General features: G+C 42.3%; 2 protein-coding genes and 1 long non-coding RNA gene across 6 annotated transcripts in view; 1 reads left to right on the top strand and 2 right to left on the bottom strand.

Moving 5' to 3' along the window:
- Positions 1-19,214, bottom strand: part of ALPK3 (alpha kinase 3) — a 121,477-nt gene that overhangs the window by 35,110 nt on the left and 67,153 nt on the right. The window lies entirely within an intron of this gene.
- The window catches only part of CUNH19orf57 (chromosome unknown C19orf57 homolog), a 25,564-nt gene continuing 6,463 nt past the window's right edge, over positions 114-19,214 (top strand). Inside the window, exons 1-8 of one of the 3 annotated variants that reach the window (XM_019504565.1) lie at positions 130-255; positions 3,027-3,222; positions 3,899-3,983; positions 4,645-4,749; positions 5,786-7,699; positions 8,543-8,670; positions 9,935-10,024; positions 11,296-11,520. In XM_019504565.1, the coding sequence (XP_019360110.1) occupies positions 225-255; positions 3,027-3,222; positions 3,899-3,983; positions 4,645-4,749; positions 5,786-7,699; positions 8,543-8,670; positions 9,935-10,024; positions 11,296-11,443 (2,697 nt within the window). In that variant the 5' untranslated portion in view covers positions 130-224 and the 3' untranslated portion in view covers positions 11,444-11,520. Of the gene's footprint in view, positions 256-3,026; positions 3,223-3,895; positions 3,984-4,644; positions 4,750-5,785; positions 7,700-8,542; positions 8,671-9,934; positions 10,025-11,295; positions 11,521-19,214 lie in introns of those variants that run through there. The other 2 variants (XM_019504564.1, XM_019504566.1) reach the window with 2 other exon arrangements.
- LOC109288809 overlaps positions 12,134-19,214 on the bottom strand; it is a 21,233-nt gene continuing 14,152 nt past the window's right edge. For both annotated transcript variants that reach the window (XR_002095231.1, XR_002095230.1), the window contains exons 6-7: positions 18,540-19,195; positions 12,134-12,882 (exon numbers count right to left, since the gene is read on the bottom strand). This is a non-coding gene — a long non-coding RNA (uncharacterized LOC109288809). The remainder of the gene's footprint in view (positions 12,883-18,539; positions 19,196-19,214) is intronic.

The following is a 19,214-nucleotide window of genomic DNA, read 5'->3' as shown; positions in this document are numbered from 1 at the left end:
GGGAGTTTGGGGGCGGAGGCTAGAGGTGAATGGTGGGTGGCTAGAAAAAAGGCGGGAAAAGCCGTTGGCCGGTAGGAGCGCAACGGATGGGGGTGGTGGGCTGATTTGACGAGACAGGCAGGCTTAGAGCCTTTCTCTCTACGTATGTATGAAGCAGCAGAAACCAAGGCTCTGTCTACCCAGAACTCTCCATCCTGCCTTTAGGTTTTTAAGAGCCTGGGAACATGAGTAAAAGGAAGAAAGAGTTCTTATCAGGTAATGGGCCCAGCTTGGTGCCTCAAGCTCAGGGTGACTGGTGTCTCCTCTCTTCCCATCTCTTAGGCTCCAGCAGCCCCTTCCTGAGAGCTCAGGTTATTTGTCCTGAAATGTTCTTCCCTTCTGATTGCACTCAGGTTTTTCCCCTACAAAAGAGGAATGTGGGTTCATGTTGTCCAGGCTATGCAAATGCTTACATCTCAAGCTGCTGCCCCTGCTGCTGCTGGTAGTGTTTCCTCTGAGACCACTGCCTGACCAGACCTAATGACATGGCAAAAGCAGGCAAGGTGGCATCTGAGAAGTGATCTGCTTCAGAAAGTCTGCTGTTGTATAGAGAGTTTGGAAGACCACCACCCTCTGCCTCCCTCCCAATGCTTTGCTCCTAAGTAGCAGCCCCCTTCTGTGGCTCTTAAAGCCACTTGAGAAGAATTCATTCCACTTGCAATTCATTTGTGTGGTAACTATGGGTGGCTATTCCCATTTTGCAGACAGGGAAACTTGTGCCTTCCCAATGGGCAGCTGTTGATATATGGTTCACTGCTCTGGTTCCTATGCAGTGCTGCCTCTCAGGGAGTTGAGTTGGGTGGTGTATGCATTTCATTACGTTTTTCACAAGACCTCCCTGAGAGACATGGGAGTTTTTCTCATGTAGAAAGCCACATTTCTTGTTTGGGAACAAAGGAGCTCAGCATTAGCCTTGTGTAGCCCTGCTGTCTCTTCTTGACTGTGTTCTTACTCTACAGGGTATCAGAAAAAGCTCCGGTGTGGTGCCTTTACATGGTAGAGTAGGTAATAAAGGACTAGATTTGATGAACTTTGCAAGTGGGGTGTGCAGTCTACAGTTCCTTGGGAGTAGTTATCTTCCTTTCCCTACCATTTATCTCCATGCATTTTGAAGAATCCATAAATGCAGCAGTTTTGAAAGCAAAGGTACAGCAAGATGATCTATTTAAAATGCCCTAGAATCGATCAGATCTGCTGCGTTCTTTTCACTTCGGGGTGGAATGAGAGAAATTGGTGCTCCAGCTGGCTCTCAGTGCTCGAGGTTCTCATTCAAGAGGCAAGCTGGCTGTGCATACAAGAGAGAGCTTCCTGCATTGCAGTAAGGACCAGAAGTGGAAGGTCCTGATTTTTCCCTGATGTAACTCCTTTGACTTTATTGGAGCTTGTCTTGACTTACACTAGAACTGGGTCTAGAGATTCCTTCAGTATATGTTTAAGTATATGATGTTAATTTCTAGTGTTACCTACTCTCCCCATTATCTTCTCAGACTAAGATGTGTCTGTCTACTGGATCACTGAGCTTTGTCAAATTATAGCTTATAAGGTAATCAGTTTCTTGAAGATATAGTATTATAGTAATAGTATTATTACAACTTTGTCAGCTGGCAGCACTTAGCTGTAGACTTATACCTCATTAGGACTTGTTTTGATTAATACAATTACAGGTTTACCCTAGGAAAGAAATTTGGAATTTGACCACTGCATAATTAACTTTTAAACACTGGAGACATACAGAAATCTTTCTCCCAGAAAAATACAACAGGGCTCCACTGTTGTAGGAGGATTTCCAAGACAGAGAGGGGCTTGGAATTTCTTGTTTAGGTTTAGTTTTCTGTTTTGCTGTATCAGGCGGTGTGTGAAGCTCAGTAAGAGCCCATTTCCCTGGAGAGCATCTGTCCAAACTTCCTTGGACACTTTCTTTAAGAAAGCAGACAAGACTCCAGAAAAACCTGCAGCCAAGACTCCAGAGAAGACTCCAGCCAAAAACCCTTCAAAAAGTCCAACCAAGAGCCCTTCAGAAAGTCCAGCAAAGTCACTTCAAAGAAGTCCCTCCAAATCAATATGATTGCTATTTATAATATAAATACATTGATGTAGCTATAATACTCATCTATAGTAAAAGCTCTGTTATCTGGCATCCCCTGGGAATGGGGGATGCTGGATAATATAATGTGCCAGTTAATTAAGCGGCCTGGGCTGCCGTTTCTCCCACCGTGTCTGGGGCATCTCTCCTGCCGCATCGCCGCCCCTCCTGCGGGCCCCGTGGGACAGGGAGGCAGGCCCCGCACAACCTGTTATGCCCCCGGGCTGTGGGGGCTCAGCAGCTCAGGCTGCTTTGCCCCAGGCCGTGGGGGCTCAGAGAAACTGGAAGTGCCACAGTGGGCACTTCCAGTTTCACTTTATCTTACAAGCCAGTATGCCAGTTAATTGAGCATGCCAGCTTGTAAGATGCTGGTTACTGGAGCTTTTACTGTATAACTGATTGAGTACAAAATTTGGGGTTATTTCTGGGGAAAATAGGGTATCAGGCTGTAGTTCAGGAACGAATCCCCCATTTATAACATTCTTTCCTATTGGAAAAATCAGTTCTGAGTTAACAACGCTTCAGCTTAAGACTGGTTTTCAGGAACCAATTGTGTCATAAGTCTGAGGACTGCCTGTATGCCAAGTTGTGTCATAGTTTGCATTAACATTTAATAATAGTCTGTAATTTTTTATGTAGCTACCAAAATTAACGCAAAACCTGCCCCAGTGGTCAGCCAGCTATGTAATGATCCTTTGAACCTACTAAGGTTCCATTGATAGAACCTGTGATATAATTGCTTCCGCTCTCAAGTTACTGTGTAGTTGTATGAAATTATACACACTTTTTCTTCTAGGTGATATCTACCAAAATTAACACAAAACCTGCCCCAGTGGTCAGCCAACCTACTCCTTTTACATAAAATGTTATAATTTTGGTTTCCTATTTTTTTCTTTAAAACAAGGAAATGATGACCTCCAGGCAAAAATAAGTCTGAGGAGAAACTCCCAGCTGACTGGAGAGAATTGTTTAGAAATACCTGACAGTCCTCAATCTAATAAATCCAAAAGAAAATCAAAATCAATCACAGCAGAAGCAAAGGACTGGGAAGACACGAACAAGGAAAACATTGAAGTTTTTGTGGAAAAGGTGCAAACAAGGTAATTGACTTTGTTCCCCATGAATCTCTGAAATAATCAAAACATTACTCCAAAACTCTGTTTATCTAGTGAATTAATAAAGGGGTGAGGGTATTCTTCCTAGCCTTGTGAGTGGGGTTGAGTATAAGGCAAGTTTGTTTTCACCACTCCTTACACTTCTTTAATTTTTACTGCCCTTTGATGACAAGTGTAGGATTTCCTTCACTTGTTCACTTCAGGCCCAAAGACAATTTTTTTTTCCAGTACTTACTCAGGCAAACATTCAATGAAAGTCAAGGACTGTAAAATTTGCCTGATTTTTATAAGTACTCAAAACACCACAAGAAATTAGGGAGGTCTCAGTCCCTCTAAAAAGCAGGTCCTATATATATGTCTGGTTTATATTTTGCATTTCAGTGGCATCTTTCAGCTGAGGGTATTGGAGTTCTTCACATATACTAATTTTTCCAACATTCCCATGAAATTGATTGGTATGGTATTCCCACTTTACAGAAGGGTAAACAGAGGCACAAAGTGACTATTGCTTGCTCTAAAATAGCCTGGCAAGATACTGATAGGCCTGGGAACAGAATACAGGGTCTAGATTCTATGTCCTGTCTCTGACCAGGGAATATATACGTTTGTTCATTAACAGTACCTACATGTGCATGGTGTTGTGTTTTCTTTATCTAAGCAGTTCAGATGATGAAGGAAGGAAGATTACCTCTGAGCTGAAACACCTAAACCAGACAAAAGACTCAATTTCTCTTTCTTTATCTCAGGTAGGTCTGTTTCAAACGTTTGATTAAAAGTTCATAGTAGGGATAATTTGAACTGTGATCTTCAAGGGGCTGTCTAGACATCGAGCGGTTAGTCGGTTCCTTCCATGATGCAGCTTAATTACCTTCTAACATGCAGCCGGATTTTCTGTATGGACATGCTGCTTCAACACAACCCTAAACCCCTCCAGCTGGGACACTGTCAGCAGGCATCAATGTATCGAACTACCTGGTGAGATTACATGAGAGCAATGTGCAGCTGAGAAAAGTTAACCTGAGTGAGATGCCTCCATCACAAAGCCTAAATATAAGTTATTAATGTACAACTAATATATAATCTTTAGTTTTGCTGTAACATAAAGGTTTTAAAGAGTTATGAAATCCTGTGAAATGCATTCTTAAAGAGGCAGTATTCAGCAAAGCAAGTAGGAAAAATGTTTAGATTCAGCTTTGACTGTTATTAAACAGCCTAAAATGGTCTGGTTAGTGCTATCTACTAGGCAGGATTATAAAGCCAATTGAGCTTCTCTCCTTGGTATCTGTCTAAACAATACTGAAAGCTGCTGATGTGAAGACATGCAGGTTATTGCTCAGAATGTTGGATTATTTAGTACACTTGGGAATAACCACCTTTTACACTCGTCATTTTTTAACTTGGTTGTAGAACACAGTGGGGAAGTTTGTGCCAGTTTTTGCAAAACCAAAGAAAGCTTTGCCTGAAAGAACAGAGAAAGATGATGGAGAAGCTTCAGAAATTCAAACAGAACAGGTATAGCTCTGGATCATGAATTGCCTGTGTATATACAGTTACATATTGTAGCATTTACAAGTTAAAGGCACTTCTTTTTGCTAAATGTTGGAAAGGGTAGAGAAATATTTTGTTCTGACTAAAAATCTAAAGCCCCATTTCACAACAATAATACAAGATAAATGCATCTCCTACACCATTTAATGGACTGCCAATCCATACAGCTACCAATACCCAAGAATGAGTCCCTCCATAAATTTTACCCCAAAAAAGAAACAAGGTGGTAAAATTTTCACAAGCACTCAAGTGACTTAGTAACTCAAGTCCCATTTTCACAACAGACTTGGTTAAGACTCATCACCTTTCAGTGAGACTCAAGCTTAGGTCCCTACGTTAGTTGGAGACGTGTGAAAATGTTACCCAGTGTCAGCAACATGCAGTAATTGATTGAATGGTAAAGCCTCGGGGAGGGGGAAGCATGTATTGTAATCTAGTCCCTTTTAGCTGGCCCTCTAGGGTTGCTTTATAGTCTGTTGTCTCATTCTAAATAGGTTGGTGATAGGGTTTCTACCACATCCCATGAGAAAATATTCTATGCTATCATTTGTTTCAGCAATGTAGAACAACTCCACAGTCTCATGTAAATGGAAATTATAAATCCATGGGATGAAAAAATAGAGTAGGATGCATAGTGCAAGTATTCAAATTCTTTGTGGACCTTTGAGATTTAAAATTTTACCCAGCCTTAAAAAAATCTGTATTGAGAAGGTTGACAGAGTTTGGAGTAGATATACTCACATATTGTAAATTGAGGAAAATGGAGCTATGCAACATTTGAGGTTCTGAACACCTATTTTTCACTGCCTAGCTAGAGACTTTTCAGATACCCTTGAAAAAACCGGTGTCACTCATGTTAATGCCCTCTAAATTCAGCACCCTTTTGCTAAATTGCCAGCTGTTTGGAAAGAATTGAGTAGGACTATATGGCTTGGAAGATACTAAATGCTGCTGGTTTCTTTCCCAAGGCACTGACAATGCACAAATCTTTTAACTTCAGGAAATACTGGAGTCTAATCCCTCGTGCATGGACAGCAGTCTAGCCTGTGATTCGTCAGAAGCAGCAGTTCAGGAAGTAAAATCACTATCAGAGCCACTTGAGCTGACACATTTACTGGTGGGCATAGCAGAAGAAGCAGGAGATCAGGTGATTCCTCAGTGTCAGAAACATACTGGTGAAGGACTAGAGGTTAAAGCTCAGGTCCAGTATCAGACTGAAAGCATTAGCAGTGATGCTGCTGGAGTGGGACTGGGAGATTCTCACCAAGGAATGGGGGCAGTATCTAATTTGCAAGAAGGTATTTGTGGTAAACTCTCTTTAGAGGAACCCATTTCCTTATTTCATGGTATTTCATATTGCAAGGATGCTGGGAGTCGTCATGACAATAGAAGCCTATGTGCAGGATCACCTGAAAACCCAACTGAAAAGGATGCAAGCTGCAGTGTTTCATCAGAGCCCAGAATTACTGACAGAGGTAAAGACAGTCAACATGAAGTGCTTCCAAGTCGTTCCTATGAGACTGTGCAACAAAAAAAATCCATGCTGGATGAAACTGATGTTAAATTGGATGACTTTGCTAAAAACAGGAAATGGACTAAGAATTTGAGTGGGAAGGTCCTAGAACTGGCTGATGATACAAGCACTGAAAGGGAAAGAAAGACAAATGTTGTTAAAACCCCATTAACAGATATAAACATCAACACTGCTGAAGAACAGGACAACTCACACACTGGTGATAAAGCTGGACAGGAAAGCAGTGGTGTGAGAGAGGTTGAACAGAGCAGTCCACACCAAGATGGCAAAAGTGTAGACCTCAGCAATCTTGATAACGGCAAAATTGCAGAACTCAATGACAGCAAAACTCAGAACAGCAGTGCTAAAATGGCTGCTGAAAACCGCTCCCAAACCAGTGACATGGAGCAGAGCAGCCCATGCACAAATGCTGACATTACAGAACAGAGAGACAGCTGCAAAGTCACACAGGAAAGCAGCTCCCTCAGCAGTGGCAAAGATGAGGGGCAAAGCGGCCCTTGCAACAATGGAGGAGTTACAGAGAAAAGCAGCAATGACAGAGCTGTCTCTGGGAGGGATTTTCCTAGTTGTGCTCAGGCTATGATTGTGAATCCTGAGATGGACATCCATAATTTTGAATCAAAAAGTGAACAAACCAGTGAAACAATCCATCAGTGTTATGTAGGAACTGACAGAGTTAGTCACTCTGAAGTCAGTAAGATTCCACTGCAAATGGCTTTTTACACTGGAGAAAGTGATGCTGGCAGAGAAGAGGCAGAGAAGACTACAGGTGTGAGTGCAGGATCTGTCTCCAGTGCTTCAGTCCTTGTTCATGGGAACTTTACATGTAAGAACACACAAGATCATTACATGGCTTTGGAGCAATGGAAGGAAAATGGAAACAGGCTGAGGCCTGACAGAAAACAATCACAGGTCGGTGCCTGTGACTTAGGATGTAATGGACTCGAAGCAAAGTCCTTAAATACAGGAAGTGTTCAACCAACTGTGAGTCAGATTCCACAGGCAAGATTACAGCTCTCTCCATCTCCTGACAAGTCGCTGAATGGAAAAAACAATGAAGAATGGGTTTCCTGTGAGAAAAACAAGATGAAGCCTTTTCCTACAGAAAGTTGTCTTTCCTTTGTAGATGTGTCTGAGCAGCCTGAAAGAGAAATGGTGATGACTCATCATAGAAAAGAAGCTGATGTTAACACAAGTGGCCAGACATCTCTTTCTGCAACACATATGGACTTACCTGGTGGTGTGCCTAAGAGTGCCACCCCTGTGGACAAAACCTGTTCCCCCTGGGGAGAGACGCTTCCTCTGGATGTAGAATTGCTGCCTGACAGCCAGTTATGGGATACCCTCAAAGATAACAGCCTTGAACTTTCACTGCAGCAGGTAATTTGAATCAATGAATCAATGGTGACTGTCAAGGTAAGTTAATGTTGATTTAAAAAAATCCCTTTTAGGGTGGAATTGGGCACATCTAGCTTTTAGGAAAAAAACAGCATTCATCCTGTACCTGGCCACATGTGCCACATTACCTGTAGGTACAAAAACTTCCCATAGGAATAGAGCAGAGACACCAATGGCACTGCCAATGTCTCAGGGCGCTGCAATGGCAGGGAATCAGGAGGTGAAATCTGCTCATACGATTCATTGCTTTTGTTTTCCTCCATTTCCTGGATGCCTAGCTTGAAACACTTTAGGGCTAGGGCAGGGGTGGGCAAAATGTGACCCGTGGGCCAGATGTGGCCTGCTGGGCCATTCTGTCCGGCCTGTGGGGCCCCTGAAAAATGTATAAAATTAATATTTATCTGCCCCTGGCTGCCTGTCCTGCGGCCCTCGATGGCTTGCCAAAACTCAGTAAGCAGCCCTCCACCCGAAATAATTGCCCGCCCCTGGACTTAGGGCCTAAATACAGTTCTTGGCTTCCCTGTAAGCTACCAGGAAGGTGTTTAGTTTGCATAATTTGGACAATTCTGCATTAGAGGACACATCTCCCTGCTTGTATTCACCACCAATTACTTTATAAAGAAATCACCATCATTATTCTGCATTGTAGTGCTAAAATGCATGTATTTTACACTTCTAAAGGACAACAGATTTCTTCATCCCCTCCCAATATGGCGAGGGATGACCACATATTAGAAACAATCCTTCTCTGGGTGGGAGTGTGTCAAATCAAATCTGTTATGCAGAGCATGTCGTTATTTTTGTCTGTCTGTCTTTCTCCCTCAGGCATTTCCTGTGGACAGGAATTGCAGTTCTGTGCCTAAAAATGATCTGTCTGCTGAAAGAGAACTAAGTGATACAGAGACACCAGTTCCAGGCATTAGTATACATCATCCAAAAAAGCTGCAGCCCAGGTAGGCAGATGTAACATTTAGTATTGTGAAACCTTTTCAATATGTTCCTCCATTTCATAGCTTTATGCTCCAAAGTAAATAATATTGCATTTCACCAGCAGTCAGGATTATGCCTATTAAGCCTAACTAATGGAGCTAGATAGATTTTTAAATCAAGTGGCTCCTCCTGGACTAGGAAGATTTGTGGCAGGAAGAGATACCAAGACTCAATTGCATTACAAGGTGGAACGGAAAGAATGGAGAGTGTCAGCTGGCTCTAGTGTCCACACATAAACCCCTCCTCCCATTTCACTGCTGCTATGCTAACTAGACATACATGAATATGTGTACTAGTGTTCCACATGAAAGGCAAATGTCTATTGAGGATTCATGTAGAGACAACATCCTCTGTGCATAGATTAGATGGTAGGACAATTACATTTTGTCTACATCAACTTCTCCTTGTAGTTTTAAATGGATCTAGGATTCCTCTATTTTCTAACCCTAAACTGTTGTGTTGTGTTGTATGTTTTGGTACACTTTATTCTACGCTGTTTGGGAGGAATTGGGTGAATTAATTACTACAGTTTCCAAGACATTATGAGAACCTTTCAGAAGACTGGCATTATAGCTGTGTGAGATTATTATTTTTGCATGAAATACCAAATACCGGGGACTTTTTTACAGGTAAAAATAGTTTTATCTCTAGGATAATTTCACATTGATATTTTTTCTTGGTGAAAAACAGTATTTATATTTATTTGAAACACTTGAAAAAATAGAACCGTGATCTAGATTGTAGAAAATATGCTGACTACCAGTTTTGTAACCTGATGTAAAGGGCACTAACATCTGGAAGAGAGACAGTGGGGAGCTAATTGCAGTAGGAGCTTCCAGCACCTCACCAGCAGGTGGCAGGGAAGCAGACAGCCCATTTGTACTGAACAAACAGCTAGTCCAGGATAGAAAAGACAGGTAACATCTACACAAGTATACCTTACATCAGCCTAATTTTACCTTGCTTTTCTCAGTGTAATTCTACACTGTATTTGAGCAACTTTGAACTGGTAGGGTATCAGTTTGCTCCTTGTTTACACAAGGGCAAAGGCTGGTTAAACTCCTTCACACCTCTCTGGCAGCATAAAGGAGCCCTTAAAACTGAAGTAAATTACATTTAACTATGTAAAATGGCCTCATTGTAAACGAGGGCCCTGTGTTTTAGCGGAGCAGGAATTGATGCTTTGGCGATTAGTACTACCTTGGTTCTTCTCTTCTTTTTCATCAGAGTTGAGATGGAGGGAATTTATGATCCCACCAAAGAGGAAGATGCAACAGATGTTGTTTGTGGTCTGATTATTGAGCTCTCTAATCTCAAGTAAGAACATGTTTTGTATTAGGGAGGGTACCTGTAAAGCTCATTATTATGATTTTCATTATAGATTGGAGGATGGGAGGGTTGTTTTACAGTGCTTAAAGTACAGCCGGTCCTGGAAACTAGGTAGGTTTCCACATCTTTGGGTGGCCTATGTAAGCTTCACATTGGACCAGAGCGATGCCCAGTTGTGTGTACAAAGCTAAGAAGAAGTGAGCAGAGCAGGGAGTGTGGGGAAGCGAGCTCTGCGCTAGTGATAGAATCTCTTCAGGGCACCTAAATCCTACTGATTTAGCAGCAAGAATAAGCAGAAGTAGCCAAACTCCTAATGGGCATATTTAGAATTTTTCTCGAGTCTTAAGTATTGTTCATATGCAACCATTCTCTGGTTACCTGTCTCCCTTTAACCTTGAATATTTTCAACTAATGGGGGACTGTCTGAGATCATCTGGGAGCATTAGCAGCCTTACTACATAGACTTGTAGGGTCAAAGCTTATGGCCTAGTCTTCATTACAAATTAAAAAAATAGATGGATTGTTAACATCTTTCAGCTAAACTGTGTTAAATATCTAAGACAGACAAGGTAAATTAACTTAAATTCAAAATAAATCCTAGTCTGTCCACTAGTTAGTTAAACGGTCTGGGGGAATTTGTGTTAAAACATGCTTAGCATACATTTAACCTTCTGTTAACTCCTGCTGGCTAATGCAGGCTGAAATATTTATACTGTCTTCACAGTTTAAAAGAAAAACAAACTAACCCCCCAAAAAACAGTTTATACCAGTGAAGACAAGGGGAAGAGATTCCATTTGTACGTTTAAGACACTTATTCAGAAATTTGAATTAAATAGGTGTGAACAAACAAACCATACAGTGTCTAAAGAGCTTTAGGCTCCAATTAAGCAAGCACTGGTAACTTCAGTACAAGAGCAATTCCATCCGTACAGTGATTGCAGGTAATCATATGTCTTGAATGGGGCTTAAAGCTGTTCACCTTTTTATGGCTTGTTTACTCACACCTATTAAATACAAATTTCTTCCACACATTTTCAAGAAAAAATGCTTGATGAATGACCCAACAGACCTGCCCCTTGGGTTAAAGCTGATCTAGGGAAAGAAAACTGTGTGTGAATGATACTGCTGGCTGATTAGCAAAGTAAGGATTATGGATCTTTACGAGGGTATTTTTAAAGACACTTAGAATTTCATTCCTGCCGCTGTTATAGAGGGTTTGCTGCTAATGTGAAACACATCTTGTTTTCATTCTTTCTAGTCGATTGATAATGAGCACCCACAGGGATCTGGAGTCTTTAAAGAGGCTGAAGTACAGAAAAAGCAGACAATCGGGGAAATTTCTCTCTCATGCCCTGAAGGGAGCTGCAAACACTCTGTACCCAGGAAAAAAATGGAAGGAGACATAGGACTGTGGGTGAGGACAGAGCCAAATAGTAATATTGCTTGGTTTAACAGTTTAATTGGCCATAAAGTTTTGTTCCATTCCAGTGTGGCTTTTCCTTTCCTAATATGTGACATTCTGGATCTTATTCACTAAAGCTCTTTTATACCTCGCTATCCACTTTAAAGCTCTTTTCCATCATTAGGACAGTGCAAAAGCCTTTAGCATAATTGCATACAAGGCACCATGTCTTATAAGTAATTTGGAGTTCTGCAGTCTTTCTGAATGTTTCTTGAGGAAACCAGAACTGGTGCATGCATTTTTGGTCATGACAAGTCCCTGTGACCGCCTGCATTTATGATGTTTTTCTAGCACAAATTAAGCCAGAATGTGACCCTTGAATTAAAAGTGAAGGTGTTTACTAGTTGCTTTCAATCTATAAGTGTTGCAAACCTCAGTGTCGATTCTGGATGGTGTTTATTTTTAATTCATGTTGTTTTGGTCCACTTATTTTATGCTTATTGTTAAAATTACTTAGTTGGAGGGGAAGGAAATACCATATTTGTTTATCACATTTAGCTTTTCCTTTTCACTTCTTGTGCTTTGAAAGAAAAACTAGTGAACACAAGCCTCAGAATCCATGAATCTAATTTAAAACATGTTGGTGTTGTATTATTACTATGCGGCTATAAGTAATTAAAAAAACAGGTAGACATATAATTTATATTTATTAGTGCAATAACAAAATAATATTTTAACAAAACGGCAACCAAAAAGTACCAAACATAACAGCTTTCAAAATAACTGGTAAGTAACAAGATATATGTATAACATATAAAAAAAAAAACTGTCAATGAAAATAAAAGCACAGAGAGCTGAGATGCATATTTTTTACAAGGAAAAGACAGTACTTAATCAGTCACCACTTTGACATCAACAGGTGAATGATTACCCAGTTATGTGCAATTTTCCCTTCAATTCAAGTGTGAGACCACCTAGGCTTTAAGAGCTATTGAACTGCTCGGTGAGCATCAAGGAATGGCTTGAGTGCTAGTCACGGTCATCAGAACAAGACTGTTTTGTTGACATTCTTTCTCTCTCCTTTCAACTCAATGACATAAAGGCCCAAGAACTGGGGCATCTACTATTAGCTTCCCAGGTATAAGGACTTATCTACATTTAATAGGCTTTGCCAGCGTAGCCACAGCAAAACTCAAGTGTAGGCCAAATGTCTGTCTGTTCTTCCTGAGCTGGATCTGGAAGCCAAGGCAATTATGTGTCCATTATTAGAAAAATAAAGTGTTACTGTAAGATGGGTCTGTGGGTGGGGGAGTGAAGATGACAGGATTCCAAGTTGATGAGGCAGGGAGTATCCATGTTTCTATGTTCCCTGATGCTTTAGCCTTAGAGAGGGGCCAGGTAACAGTGTGAAAATGAAGAAGGCTGCCTGAAAACCTTGGGAACCTATAGAACAAACAAACAAAAATGAATTATCCACCCTTTCTCCTGCAGCAGACACAATGGAATTATTGGGCTACATAACAGACCTTCCAAGAGCTTATCTATGTGAGAAAATTGTTTCCATTTAACTAAGAGTGATTTGGAGCCAGTTTAGTTAAACTGGTGCAAACTCCTCAAAGGACAGATTTTGGTGACCAAGGAAGCAGAAAATTTTTTTAAAAAGTAGAATAAGCTGGAAAAAAAAAAGGCTGGGGGCTTACTGCAGAGTCTGTTCTTATCACATGGTAAGCAAAAGATGTAACAGGGTTAAGTTACCCAGGTTTAGTTTTCATTTACAACAAGTTAGTCATAGACACAGGTAGTTAGGTAGTTAAGGCTTAAACTCAGACTTCCTGTAATTAATTTATCCAGGCCATTCATTTAGATGGGGCTGAACCTCCAGTCTGCTGGTTGGATGAAGCCCATGGAGCCATGTCATCTGCCCCATGGGTCTGGAAATTTGGTGGCAGGGGAGCCCTGGGCAGCAGGGGAGTGACAATGAATGCTACCAGCCCCAACAGGGAGCCTCACGTGCTGGATGATGTGGCCCTGTATGCTGCATCATGGCATGAGGGGTCAGTACATTGTGGCTGGATCAGGATACACAGGGTTGGGCCAGCACATGACCTGATTGCACCCATGGACTGACTGCACATTGGATCCAGTCCACGAACCAACCCCATGCCACTCATCCAGACCATAGGACCAGAAGGCTGAGCATCACTGCCTTAAATTGATTAGGAGTTGGTGGGTATGTCTACACATTCATTAATGTGCAGTGCCTACTGCACATTAGTGTGATTGCACACTTTTTTCATGATGGTTAGAGTGCAGTAGATTAATACTACTGCAGATTAGCCTAATAGCATGGTTTTTGCTGTGATGCTGTAATGTGCAATCAGTTAATCTACTGCACATTAAGCATCCTATGCAGACATGCCCAGGTTAAACCCAAATGAAAAAAAAAAAACACTCTGGCAGAAAAAAGCATCCACATCCATGTGTATTGGTTCAGCTCAACCAGGTTAACCCCCTATGTTTAAACTTATGCATACAAAGATGTAAGACAGTGATCTTGTTTAAGAGCTGGGTGGCCTCAGGTCATAGCTGTCTGTGGTGTCTGAGACCGGTAGTCAGAATTATCAGACAGAGCTGGGAAGTGAGTCAGGTAAAGCAGAAGCTACAGGAAAGGGCTGAGCTTCTGAGACAGGCATGGGATGTAGATGCAAAAATGGTGCTTTCTAGGTCAAGTGAATAGTTTTGTTTCAGTGTTACTTTGTTTTTTTTTGTTGGATAAATAAACAATCTGGTGAAGAAAGGGGCTTAAGAGACTCTGGGTGTGGTGTTAATCCTTTAGGAGCTGGGGAAACCAGCCAACAAGCTACAAAGGCTTTATTCAGTTCTTATATAGGCAAAACTTGGAGTTCTGCCAAGTGTGAATTTGAGAGAGGATTCCCCCACCCCTACTTTTTCCCCATTTGAGAGCTTTAACCTTTTTACGGCTGCTTCAAATGCTGCTCTGGATTCTGTGGCTGAAATGTGGTATGTAAATCACTATTTTAAATATCAGTGACCTGGATCCCAGCACTTCTGAGCACTGCAGCTGGTATAAACCAAGAAATGGCACCAGTTAGTTTAGATTAGTTTTAAAACCAATTAGTCAAAAGAATGCAAACCCTTTTGTGAGTGCTGAGGAACTGGGTACACTAAAAGAGCCTGCTGTCACAGCTGTGCTGGCATAGTTCCACTGGCATAGTTCTCCCCAAGTGGAGAAGTATACGCCAAGCAAATTTGCCTTTGTGCCAACAAAGCTCCCCCACCTTTCCAAATAACCCAACAAAAGCACTCTTCTGTCAGTGTAGCTGTATCTACACCAGGAGGTTTGCTGGCACCAGGAGGTATGTGTGAGTTTTTCATGCTTCTTGGGAAAACAGCTACACCACAAAAAAGGCTTTGTAGCTAGTTCTGGTCTTACACTACTTCAAATGCAGCTTGTATTGATTTTTGAACTGATACACGCACAATTTTATAGATGTACTTGAACTGGTGGAATTCACTATTTTGATGTAATGGTCACTTATTTAGCTTTAAAACAAACCTATTCTTAATTGGCTTAATTCCACATTCCTTTTCACTGTTTAACTAAATTGGATTTAAAACTCGCACCCAAGTCAAACTGGTACAATTTTGCATGTGGCCAAACTGTTAACTGTTTAAAACCAACAAAAGGAAGTTGTTTTTTTTTTCCACACGGCATGTAATTAAAGGGTGAAACTCACTGCCACCGGAGGTGGTGGAAGCTGAGAGTTTAGCCAGATCCAAAAAGGGACTGGATGCATTCTTGGAGGAAAGGGGGAGCTATTGAGCAGGGAAGCAGGGGGGCACAGCTTCTGAATCATAACTTCCTAAACCTTAAATGCAAGTGGGAGAGGAACAGTGGGTAAAACTCTGGTCATGCCCAGTTCATGCTCCCTTTCAGCCCTTGCTCTCTGCCACCCTGTGCCACAAGAGGCTAAGTAAGATGAACCTATGGTCTGACCCACTAAATGGCAATTCTTATGTTCATTGCAAGTTCAATTGCTATAAGCCAGAGTTAAACCACTACAGCAATGTCTACAGGCAAAGGTGCTCCATTTCAATGAAATCAACTTGAAGTTATTTGGGGAGTTCAGTCCAGATCAGGCCTCAGCCTTTACAAGTTGTTGCAGTCAACAGTGCCATCCTGTGGCCATTATATTTATTTACAGTTACGGCATTTAAAAGAAAATATTCCAAGCTGTCGCACACATGGCTCTTCTTACATTGTATTCATAGATTCATAGATTGTTAGGGGTTGGAAGGGATCTCACAAGATCATCGGGTCCAGCCCCCCTGCATTAGGCAGGAAAGACAACTGGGGTCAGGTGACCCCAACCAGGTGACCGTCCAGCCTCCTCTTGAAGATTTCCAGGGTGGATGATTGCACCACTTCTGGAGGGAGTTTATTCCACCTTCTGGACACTCTTAACCGTGAAGAAATTTTTCCTAGTGTTAAGCCTGAAATGGTCTTCCAGGAGTTTGTGGCCATTACTCCTGGTTTTCCTCAAGGATGCCTTAGTGAACAGTTGTTCACCAAACCCTTGATATATTCATCTGATGTAAGCTGCTACCAAGTCCCCTCTCAGCCTTCTCTTTTTTAGGCTGAAAAGTCCCAAACCCCTCCGCTTTTCCCTGTATGACTTGCCTTGCAAGTCTCTGATCATACGGGTGGTTCTTCTCTGGACTCTCTCAAGCTTTTCCACATCTTTTGTGAAATGTGGTGCTTAGAACTGGACACAGTACTCTGGCTACGGCCTCACCAATGTTGAGTCAAGCAGAAGAATCACTTCCTTAGTTTTTCTTGATGCTAGTAATGCAGCAGTATTGTGACTGTTTCCTACCCTTGTTAAAGTCTCTTGAAATTTAGTCACATTGTTTGCTTCTGGGGAAAAAATCATCATGGGACACACTTAATAGAACCTTTAACAGACACTAAATCAGAGAAATGATTAAAGCAGTGATTCTCAACTGGATGACTGAAGGTCCTGTTAAGGGTGATGCACCATGTGGCCCATGTGAGAGGAGGTAAAAGCTTTCCTCCTTTAGTCTGGTGCCCTGTGCCTGCCCCAGCTACTCAGCAGTGCCTGGGGCTACTCCTTTGGGGACTGTGGCAAACACTGGACACCCCCACCACCCTGCATTCATGCCAGTTGCCCCCACAGTCCCAGCAGTTTGCTCTGTTGTGGGCACATGTGGGGTCTGAGCTGCACTTTGCAGCCTGGCTGCAGTGGTGGCCTTAGGGTTGTTGGGGACCTGGAAAAGAGAGTCATTTGGGGTCTTGTAGAGGCTTAATTTTAATGAACTATAAGGAAATTGGACATTTTCAGTTTAACTTTGCCCTATCCATGAAACTGCAATGAAAGTATCTTAATACAATGCTGATAATACAAATATTCAGTGTAATTAATTTTTATTTTAATAAAGTGTGGGGCCCCAGGTGGTTGCCCCGTTTGCCCTCCCCTAAGGCTGCTCCTGCTGGCTATTCCTTCTGTTTCTTCCATGCTCCCAGGACCAGAAAAAAGGGCTGTGGGGGCAGTGGCCAGTATGTGACCCCCTGCAGGGGCACCCTCTGTGGTGGTGACTCCAAGGACGGACTGGGGGCAGGAAAAAGGAAGATGATAGAAAACACCCCCTGCCTTCACCTGAGACCTACTAGCTCAGTGAGTGTTAACCTTTTTAGTCTCAAGATACTGCTCCATTTCTTTTCTGAATGTAGCTTCTAACTCAGTGATTCTCAAGTCGGGTGCCATGAAATTCAAGGAAACTATGGAGGGGGCCTTGAGGCTAAAAACATTTATTAAGCACATGGAAAGCCTTTACATGGAAAATTAATAGATGGCACATCTATGCATGCATAATAAGCTGAAGCAATAAACTCCATTGCACGTCACACCAGAGTTTATTGCTCCCAGGTGCCCTGAGCACCTTGAGCTGGGTCAGAGCAGCCCCAGCTGGCAAGCAGCAGCCTGCCAGCCTGGAGCCGTTCCATCCTGGCTCAATATGCTGTGGTGGGCCTGGCTGGGGCACAAGGGTGTTCCAGCATGGGACTAGCCCAGCAGGTAGTGCTCCAGCCAGTTGCGCTCGCGATTACCCGTGCGCTGCTGCTCACGAAAAATCTCTGCAACAGGATAGTACTTGTATTTACAAGTATGAACCTACTGTAGAGTTTATTAGTTTCCTGTGGCCAAATAGAGCCACACGTATAGATACCAAAATGGGACAGAGCTAATTAGACAACTGCAGTAAACCACCTGTGTAGACTGCCCAGCGAAGTGCAAGATGCAGCAACTTAAGAAACTAATGCAAGCAAAGGTTCTGTACTGCCAGAGAAAGAGAAAAATGCCTGGAAATATATGACTAACTTGGGTCCCCAAGATATTGTAACAAAGTTCTCAAACATCCCTCTAGATAGAGAAGACAAAACCCCAGTGGATATCCAGCTGGGGATATAAATACAACACAAATTGAGCCTTGCAATACCTCTGTGAAGTTTCTTCATTATCCTCCCACTCTGAAGGAGCAACTGAGGCAAGTATGCAGTGACTTTCCTATGGTCACCCCCTAAATTAGGTTTCAGCTACATGGCAAATGTAACCAACCCCTGGGGGGCCAAACTGCTATTTTGTATAAACAATGGCTCTAGGCACAAGGCTATCTGTTGTGTGGACAGACAAAAGGCAGTATTCAAGCTAGAAATAACATCAGTCTGCTCTCTCAGTACCCTACTTTCTAAGTTATCCCCATCCTTTTTACCTTCAGAACAGTTCAGACCAGGGTAGTGTTGCCACTGATGTGTGAGAGTTGCAAATACTGTCTGTGCTTGTTAATAGCTCAGTTGGTTAGAGGACTTGTGCTTATAATACACAAGGATGCAGGTTTGATTCCTGGGCTGGACTAGATGGGGCTCTCTTGAAAGCCCTTCTGGCTGTTTTCCTCTATGAAAGTAAGATTCAAAAAGTTAATGATCTGGATAGAGATGAGATCATTCAGCAGCAGGCTGAAATAGAATAAGTAGGTTCTCACTAGAAAAAAAAAAAAGTTACCTGAATATGGAGTTGAGGAACTGAGGCCTTTTCAGGTTAAGAGATATTTGAAAGAGGTAATGAATCATCCTTGTTCTTCTGTATGGGGCCACTGACAGGGCGCTTTCCCATTGAATTTCTGGAGAAGCAGTTGTATACTGATGTGTATCCTTTCCTGGTCAGGGGGCAGAATCTCTTGGTGTGAGCATTCTCCTGTGTGGCCCCGCATTGTGGGCAGATGTAGTTCTTTAGGATTGGACATGCCACCCTTCCTTCCTTGTCTTTCAATTTGTGAGAGGTATAGATGTGTTTTGATTCCCCATTGTGCTTGCAAAAGGCACAGATAGTGATTCCTGTCCAGGTCCCAGAGGAAATGACTTGTCTTCTGAACCTGGGACTCTCCATCTCATCTTCAGAAGTGGCAGCCATCTGCAAGCTGTCTTCTTTGCTTTGCTGTTTATGAATCTCTTCCACCACTTCTGCCAGCCCCAAGTAATCCTTCCAGATGTTAAACTGTTCCATGTTGTAGTTCCTAGGAAAACTTGCATGTGTTGGGGAGTAAAATAGCTCCATGTGATTTTATTTTCTGAATGGGCCATCAGTGAGACTTCAGAAGAGCCAATCACATTTTTGGAAGTCTACCTGAGTCTGTCAGTCAGCTCCCTCCCCCACTCCACCTCCTTCTGCCTGGAGACA

This window comes from Gavialis gangeticus, unplaced genomic scaffold (assembly GCF_001723915.1).
Source record: "Gavialis gangeticus isolate Ggan-Ray unplaced genomic scaffold, GavGan_comp1, whole genome shotgun sequence".
In the NCBI taxonomy this organism is placed as follows: Eukaryota; Metazoa; Chordata; order Crocodylia; family Gavialidae; genus Gavialis; species Gavialis gangeticus.
This window is presented reverse-complemented; position numbering and strand designations above follow the sequence as displayed.